The sequence below is a fragment of the Triticum aestivum genome, chromosome 5B (assembly GCF_018294505.1).
Source record: "Triticum aestivum cultivar Chinese Spring chromosome 5B, IWGSC CS RefSeq v2.1, whole genome shotgun sequence".
NCBI classification, from domain to species: domain Eukaryota; kingdom Viridiplantae; phylum Streptophyta; class Magnoliopsida; order Poales; family Poaceae; genus Triticum; species Triticum aestivum.
This window is the reverse complement of record NC_057807.1, coordinates 458,883,184-458,892,229: the sequence shown is the minus strand read 5'-3', so window position 1 is coordinate 458,892,229 and position 9,046 is coordinate 458,883,184. Positions and strand designations below refer to the sequence as shown.

At 42.0% G+C, this 9,046-nt stretch overlaps 1 protein-coding gene across 1 annotated transcript; it reads left to right on the top strand.

The window, feature by feature from the left end:
• The first annotated feature begins 213 nt into the window (after nt 1–213).
• On the top strand, nt 214–1,730 carry LOC123116428 (premnaspirodiene oxygenase). The gene is made up of 2 exons (XM_044537385.1): nt 214–870; nt 1,104–1,730. Exons 1-2 carry the CDS (start codon nt 214–216, stop codon nt 1,728–1,730), a joined length of 1,284 nt encoding a protein of 427 aa, XP_044393320.1.
• The last annotated feature ends 7,316 nt before the right edge of the window (nt 1,731–9,046 follow it).

The window sequence follows — 9,046 nt, the reverse complement described above, 5'->3', positions numbered from 1 at the left end:
TTGATCTCGCTCGTTGTAGCAGTAGTATGCCTAATACGAGCAATAGTCATGGTAATCAAGTCGGCCAGAACAACAGCCGGCGAGGCGCCTCTCCCACCAGGCCCGTCCAAGCTCCCGCTGATCGGCAGCATTCACCACCTGGCCACCGGCGAGCTCCCACACCACGCCATCACTCGCCTCGGCCGCGAGCACGGCCCGTTGATGCACCTGCAGATGGGGCAGGTCGGCCTCGTCGTCGTCTCGTCCCGCGAGGCGGCCAGGGAGGTCATGAAGGTGCAGGACGCAAACTTCGCCCACCGCCCGGAGCTAGCCGGGCCCAAAGCTCTTCTGTACGGCTGCGCCGACGTCGCCTTCTCCTCCGGCGGCCCCTCCTGGCGCCGGCTGCGCAAGGTGTGCGTCGTCAAGCTCCTTTGCGCGAACCGGGTCAGGTCTTTCGCTCCCATACGGAGGGAGGAAACACGCCGTCTCCTGGAGAGCATCGCCGGACACTGTCCGGGCAAGGCCATCGACCTCCGGGCCATGGTCGAGGCCTTCAGCAGCGCCATCGTGAGCAGGACGGCATTGAGCGAGACGTTCGAGCACAGAGGCTCCATCTTAAAGAAGGGCCTGGAACTGGCGTCGGGGTTCAACCTGTCGGACCATTTCCCGTCGTTGAGCTTCCTCAACGTTCTGATGAGGCACCGGCTGCGACGGGTGCACCGTCAGGTCGACAAGCTACTCGAAGACATCATTGAGGAGCGCAAGCGGCTTCGGCAGAAGAAGATGAAGGACACAACAGAGGACATGGTAGATGTGCTTCTCGACGCCATGGAGCATCCAGCAGGCACGGACGTGCCCATTACACACGACAACATCAAAGCTGTCATAATGGTATGGTATCTATCCAAACCACTATGATGCCCTCTTCGTGCCATAATATAAAAGCGTATTTTACACTAGTGTAGTATCAAAAACACCTTATATTATATTATGAAACAAAAAGAGTACTCCATCTTTAATATAAAGTTGGGTTATCTATTTTGGAACGGAGGAAGTAGAAAGGAATTAACCGTTGATTAACTCTGCACAGAACTAACTATTAGATTGAAATGGAAACGCTACAGGATATGTTTGCCGGAGGCACAGAGACATCATCGTCAACGATAGAGTGGGCGCTCGCAGAGCTCATGAAGAACCCTAAGGAAATGACCAAAGTACAGGACGAGGTGAGGATAAAAATGGAAGGAGAGGCACGTTGGTGCGACATCGGGCAGCTCAACTACCTCCGGCTTGTCGTCAAGGAGACGCTGCGGCTGCACATGCCGGCGCCTCTTCTAGTTCCCAGGGTCTGCAAGGAGCGGTGCCCTCTCGGTGGCTACACGATTCAGGCCGGGAGCAGGGTGGTCATCAACGCTTGGGCCATGGGCAGGGACCCGAGGTACTGGAAGGACGCCGAGGCGTTCCGTCCCGGGAGATTCCTTGGCACAAGCGTCGACTTCAAGGGAGGCGACTTTGAGTTCCTGCCGTTCGGTGCCGGCCGGAGAATGTGCCGGGGGATAGAGTTTGGGCTCGCCGGCGTCGAGCTTTGCTTGGCGCAACTCCTGTTCTATTTTGACTGGACGCTTCCTGGTGGCATGGCGCCTGAAGACCTCGACATGAGCGAGAAATCATTCGGTGTTTTGTCGGTAGTCCGAAAGGAGCCACTTCGGTTGATCCCCAGCATACACGCTCCACTTCACCTCAAGTATTGACCCTTTGGTGTTTCCTTGTTGGCTGGGTGCATGAGGGCTCTGTTTATGGAGTGGTAGGGATTGTGCCTTCTTCCGTGTTGTAATACCTTTTTTTCTTAATGAATATACATGTAGCTCTACTGCATGTTTCAACAAATTCACACGAGTACAACATAAAACTTGATATGTTCTACAAAAAAATATAAATTGATGCACATTGTTGTGATGTCCCTCACGTCAACACATTGACAGTCCAACGACAACATAGAATATAATGCCGCCGAAAAAACTTGCGCAGCTCATATGGCCATAATAGTGATACTCGGATCAAAAAAATAGTGATACTGGAACAAAAGCATATAAAAGGTGGTGAGACGTCTAAAGCAACATAGAACTGTTAGCCAATGATATATCTCATTTCCCAATAATAAGTCGACAGATAATGAAATTGTCGGTTCTCTCTCACCTTCGGATTAATCACCCCATCGTAAAATTACTGTCCTAGTCGTCGTTCCGTGTCTTTGGCCAAGCATAACCGATTGACTGCAAAATGATGATCAGTCGCATGAGCAACTGCGAAAATTATATGGCCTTGGCCCATTCAAATTTCTGCTATAACTTATAAAAAATACCAGGGGCCACCCATTCTACGAAATATACTCTGTCTCGCAGTAGGCAAATGCCGGACCGGCCGACCCAATATAGGATTTTGATGGAGCGGTTTTAGGAGGCTTCTATGACTGGCTCGGACCGGTTTATGAGCTTATGCACGTTTTATTTTCTTCCTATTTTTCGTGTTTTTTTGGGGATTTTATTTTTTTCATTTTCCTTTTTGTTTTTCATTTTTATTTTCTTCCAATACATATGTATCTTTTGCAATACACTGATACATCCATTTTGCATCATGCTTTTATATTGATATTTATTACATTATGAGCTGTTATTACACATTATAGCACAATACTTATATCTTTTCTCTCTTATTTTACAAGGTTTATATGAAGAGGGAGAATGCCGGCAGCTGGAATTCTGGCCTTGAAAAGAAGCAAATATTAGAGACCTATTCTACACAACTCCAAAAGTTCTGAAACTTCACGGAGAGTCATTATGAAATTAACAAAAAATATTGGGCAAAAAAAGCATCAGAGGGGGCTACCTGCCATCCACAAGGGTGGAGGGCACGCGCCCTGCCTTGTGGGCCACCTGGCAGACCCCCAATGCCCATCTTCTGCTATATGGTCTGTTTTGACCTGGAAAAAAACAGAAGGAAGTTTTCGGGACGAAGTGCCGCCGTCTCGAGGCCGAACCTGGGCAGAGCCAATCTATGGCTCCAGCGGAGCTGTTCTGCCGGGGAAACTTTCCTCCGGGAGGGGGAAATCGAAGCCATCGTCATCACCAACGATCCTTTCATCAAGAGGGGGTCAATCTCCATCAACATCTTCACCAGCACCATCTCCTCTCCAAACCCTAATTCATCTCTTGTATCCGATCTTTCTCTCAAAACCTCAGATTGGTACCTCTGGGTTGCTAGTAGTGTTGATTACTCCTTGTAGTTGATGCTAGTTGGTTTATTCGGCGGAAGATCATATGTTCAGATCCTTAATGATAATTAATAGTCCTCTCATTATGAACATGAATATGTTTTGTGGGTAGTTATGTTTGTTCCTGAGGACATGGGAGAAGTCTTGTTATAAGTAATCATGTAAATTTGGTATTTGTTCGGTATTTTGATGAGATGTATGTTGTCTCTCCTCTAGTGGTGTTATGTGAACGTCGACTGCATGACACTTCACCATATTTGGGCCTAGGGGAAGGCATCGGGAAGTAATAAGTAGATGATGGGTTGCTAAGTGACAGAAGTTTAAACCCTCGTTTATGTGTTGCTTCATAAGGGACTGATTTGGATCCATATGTTTCGTGCTATGGTTAGATTTATTTTAATTCTTCTTTCGTAGTTGCGGATGCTTGCGAGAGGGGTTAATCATAAGTGTGATGCTTGTCCAAGGAAGGACAACACCCAAGCACCGGTCCACCCACATATCAAATTATGAAAATAACGAACGCGAATCATATAAGCATGATGAAAACTAGCTTGACAGTAATTCTCATGTGTCCTCGGAAGCGTTTTGCTTTGTATAAGAGTTCGTCCAGACTTGTCCTTTGCTACAAAGAGGATTGGGCCGTTTTACTGCACATTGTTTACTTTTGTTACTTGTTACCCATTATATCAAATTATAATGTGTCCACCCACATATCAAATTATGAAAATAACGAACGCGAATCATATAAGCATGATGAAAACCCTCGTTTCTCATGTGTCCACCCACATATCAAATTATGAAAATAACGAACGCGAATCATATAAGCATGATGAAAATTAGCTTGACAGTAATTCTCATGTATCCTCGGAAGCGTTTTGCTTTGTATAAGAGTTCGTCCAGACTTGTCCTTTGCTACAAAGAAAATTGGGCCATTTTACTGCACATTGTTTACTTTTGTTACTTGTTACCCATTACGAATTATCTCATCATATAACTATCTGTCACCGATAATTTCAATGCTTGCAGAGAATACGTTACTAAAAATCGCTTGTCATTTCCATCTGCTCCTCATTGGGTTTGACACTCTTACTTATCGAAAGGCCTACGATAGATCCCCAATACTTGTGGGTCATCATACACGTTGCACATTCTTCTTATATATCTGAAACATTTTTATACACATTTTTTAAATACAGGATGAATCATGAATATTTTTTAAAATAAATGTATTGAATATGAGTCCAACATTGTTAAAATACACATTGAACATTTTTTTTGAGTGATAATTTTTTTTAGTCTACGCAAACTCTTTTTTACATTCTACCACATTGTCTGAAAGTGTCATAAACATATATTAAAAATTCAAAACATTTTTAAAATTTCACTTGTATTTTCTGAATGGCACAATTTTTCATAGAATTGCAAGAACATTGTTTTACAATGTCTACTATTTTGAAAAGGTCCCAAACATTTTTTTGAAACATACAAAAAAATTTTATGTTAAATTGATTTTTGAATGATATCAGCATTTTTAGAGTAGTGTGGACCTTCTTTTAACACAGCTTGAACCTTTTTCAAACAAGCGGACAAGCATTTTTAAATTCAATTGTTTTCTCCCATTTTAAGAAACATCAATAAAAAAATTAAGCGAGAATTCCTCCCGCAATGCGTCGACCTACTAAGGAAGCACCAAATGCGGTTGCTTCTTACAACCCGCTGAGACTGAGACAAAGAAGGGGCAACTAATGAGCGGGTACACATTCGGGAACTTACCCAGCGGCCGCACGCACAGCGGTGGAGCTAGGTTGAGGTCGGCGGATCTTGGAGGCTTCTATGACTGGCTCGGACCGGTTTATGAGCTTATGCACGTTTTATTTTCTTTATATTTTTCGTGTTTCTTTGGGGATTTTAGTTTTTTTCATTTTACTTTTTTTGTCATGTCTATTTTCTTCCAATACGTATGTACCTTTTGCAATACATGTTGTACATTTCTCTTATACATCTGGAACATTTTTATACATATTTTTTAAATACAGGATGAATCATGAATTTTTTTTAAACAAAAGTATTGAATATTAGTCCAACATTGTTAAAATAAACATTGAACATTGTTTTGAGTGATAAAAATTTATTAGTCAACGCAAACTCTTTTTTACATTGCACCACATTGTCTGAAAGTGTCATAAACATATATTAAAAATTCTGGAATTATTAAATTTCACTTGAATTTTGTGAATGGCACAATTTTTTTTTAGAATTGCAAGAACATTGTTTTACATTGTATAATGTTTTTAAAAGGTCCAAACCTTTTTTTGAAACATATAATCATTTATGTTAAATTGATTTTGAATGATACCAGCATTTTTTAGAGTAGTGTGGACCTTTTTTTAACACAGCCCGAACCTTTTTCAAACAAGCGGACGAGCATTTTTTAAATTCAATTGTTTTTTCTCATTTCAAGAAACATCAATAAAAAAATAAGCGAGAACTCCTCCCGCAATGCGTCGACCTACTAAGGAAGCACCAAATGTGGCAGCTTCTTACTACCCGCTAAGACCGAGATAAAGAAGGGGCAACTAATGAGTGGGTACCCGTTCGGGAGCTTACCCAGCGGCCGCACGCACAGCGGCGGAGCTATGTTGAGGTCGGGGGAGGGGGCACCCCCCCCCCCCCCCCAAAGTAATAAGTCGGCAGGTAGTTAAATTGCGGTCATGTCTCACCTTCGGATTAATCATCCTATCGTAAAATTACTGTGGTGGTTGTCGTTCCATGTCTTTTGGCCAAGCATGACCGATTGGCTGTAAAATGATGATCAGTCGCATGACATACTTTGGAAATTATATGGCCTTGCCCCATTCAAATTTCTGCTATAACTTATATACAAATACCAGTGGCCACCCATTCTAAGAATTACGCGACAAATATACTCTATCTCGCAGTAGGCAAATGCCGGACTGGCCGGCCCAATATGGGATTCTGATGGAGCGGTTTTAGGAGGCTTCTATGACTGGCTAGGACAGGTTTATAAGCTTATGCACGTTTTATTTTCTTTCTATTTTCCGTGCTTCTATGGGATTTTAGTTGTTTTTATTTTCCTTTTTGTTTTTCATTTCTATTATGTTCCAATACATATGTACCTTTTTCAATACACATTGTACATTTATCTTATACATCTGGAACAGTTTTATACATAATTTTTAAACACAGGATGAATCATGAACATTTATCTTATACACGTTGAACATTTTTTGAGTGATAAAAAAAATTAGTCTACACAAACTCTTTTTTACATTGTACCACATTCTCTGAAAGTATCATAAACATATATTAAAAATTATGAACATTTTTAAAGTTTTACTTGCATTTATTGAATGGCACAATTTTTTCTTAGAATTGCAAGAACATTGTTTTGCATTGTATAATGTTTTTTAATATGTCCCAAACTTATTTTTGAAACATATAAACATTCTTTATGTAAAATTAATTTTCGAATGATATCAGGATTTTTTAGAGTAGTGTGGACCTTTTTTCTTAACACAGCTTGAACCTTTTTCAAACAAGCGGGCGGGCATTTTTAGAATCCAATTGTTTTTCCCATTTTAAGAAACATCAATAGAAAAATAAGCGAGAGCTCCTCCCGCAATGCGCCAACCTATTAAGGAAGCACCAAATGCGACTGCTTCTTAGAGCCCGCTGAGACCGAGACAAAGAAGGGGGCAACTAATGAGCGGGTACACATTCGGGAACTTACCCAGCGGTCGCACGCACAGCGGCGGAGCTATATTGAGGTCGGGGGAGGGGGCAGCCCCCCCCCCCCCCCCCTCAACCCATTAATAAGTCGGCAGATAGTGAAATTGTCGGTCATGTCTCACCTTCGAATTAATCATCCCATCATAAAATTACTTTCGTAGTCGTCGTTCAGTGTCTTTTGGCCAAGCATGACTGATTGACTGCAAAATGATGATCAGTCGCATGACAAACTATGGAAATTATATGTCCTCGGCCCATTCAAATTTCTGCTATAACTTATAAACAAATACAAGTGACCACCCATTCTAAGAATTACGCAACAAATATACTATGTCTCGCAGTAGGCAAATGCCTCATCGGCTTTCCCAATATGGGATTTTGATGGAGCGGTTTTAGGAAGCTTCTATGATTGGCTCGGACCGGTTTATGAGCTGTTGCACATTTTATTTTCCGTATTTCCTTGGGGATTTGAGCTTTTTTTCATTTTCCTTTTTGTTTTTCATTTCTACTTTGTTCCAATACATATGTACCTTTTTAAATACACGTTGTAAATCTGTTTTTATACATCTGGAACATTTTTAAACACATTTTTTAAATACAGGATGAATCATGATAATTTTAGAAATAAATGTATTGATATTAGTCCAACATCGCTAAAATACACATTGAACATTTTTTTTTGAGTGATACAAATTTTTTAGTCTACATAAGCTCTCTTTTACATTGTAGCGCATTGTTTGAAAGTGTCATAAACATATATTAAAAATTCTGAACATTTTTTAAATTTCACTTGCATTTTTTGAAAGACACATTTTTTTTCTTAGAATTCCAAGAACATTGTTTTACATTGTATAATGTTTTTTAAAAGGTCCCAAACTTTTTTGAAACATATAAACATTGTTATGTCAAATTGATTTTTGAATGATATCAGCATTTTTTTAGAGTAGCCTGGACCTTTTTTAACACAAATTGAACCTTCTTCAAACAAGCGGACGAGCATTTTTAAAATTTAATTGTTTTTCACTTTTCAAGAAACATCAATTAAAAAATAAGCGAGAGCTCCTCCCACAATGCGTCGACCTACTAACGAAGCACCAGATGCGACTGCTTCATACAACCCGCTGAGACCGAGACAAAGAAGGGGGCAACTAATAAGCGGGTACCCGTTCGGGAGCTTACCCAACGGCCACACGCACAGCGGCGAAGGTATGTTGAGGTCGGTGGAGGGAGGGGGGTGCTTTAGAGAAATGTCTGAATATTTTTTTTAAAGGACCTAGATGAGTGAAAAATTAGCATTTTTGCGCCCCCCCCCCCCCCCAAAAGGTTTTTATGTAGCTCCGCCACTGCACACGCAGTGGCGCTTCTACCGCCATGTGTCACAAGCCGGCACACCCCATGGGAACACACTTTCTTTTTTTACGCGCTTTGGGATTCCTTTCTGGTTTGAAGAAAAAACATCATTTTGCATTTTGCTTGGTTTTCTCAGAAAAGAAACGCACGAGAATCACTTTATTCGAAAAAACCATAGTTGTGCTTCATGGTGAAGCACAACTATCCTTTCGACAGTGACCCATGCCACTTTATTCAACGCAACACCAATCTCACCAAACTGGCACTACTATACGATGACAAAACCCTGGACCTATGGAACAACAGGGAGAGAAAGGGGAGCCCACCCCCACCCCCCACCACCCCCTCTAGCCGCCAGAGCAGCATTCGGAGAGGGGTGGGGATCACGGCGTCGCCGACATCCAAAGGCTAGCAGGAACTTGTCTGTCACCAAAGAAAGAGAGCGAAGCGGTTGAGCAATGCTACATGCACGGATAATATTTTACGGGACTCACGGGTTGTTTTGCTGGCATATTTTCATTGGATATATAGAAATAAGGTGAGGGGGCCGGCCATCCCCTAAGATCCCTGTAAAAGTCCGCGAGTTTAGAATTTTCCGAAGCGGTTAGCTAAGAGTGTGTTCAGAAATGTGTGACTGTTTGGAAATCGAGCGCGTGTGTAAGCCTAGCCCGTGTGCAGCAAGGAGTGCATTGACTA

Coding starts and splice junctions, on each gene's coding strand:
- LOC123116428 (XM_044537385.1), top strand. CDS start 214: ATGGGGCAGGTCGGCCTCGTCGTCGTCTCGTCCCGCGAGGCGGCCAGG. Junction 871..1,103: donor ACATCAAAGCTGTCATAATG/GTATGGTATCTA, acceptor GAAACGCTACAG/GATATGTTTGCCGGAGGCAC.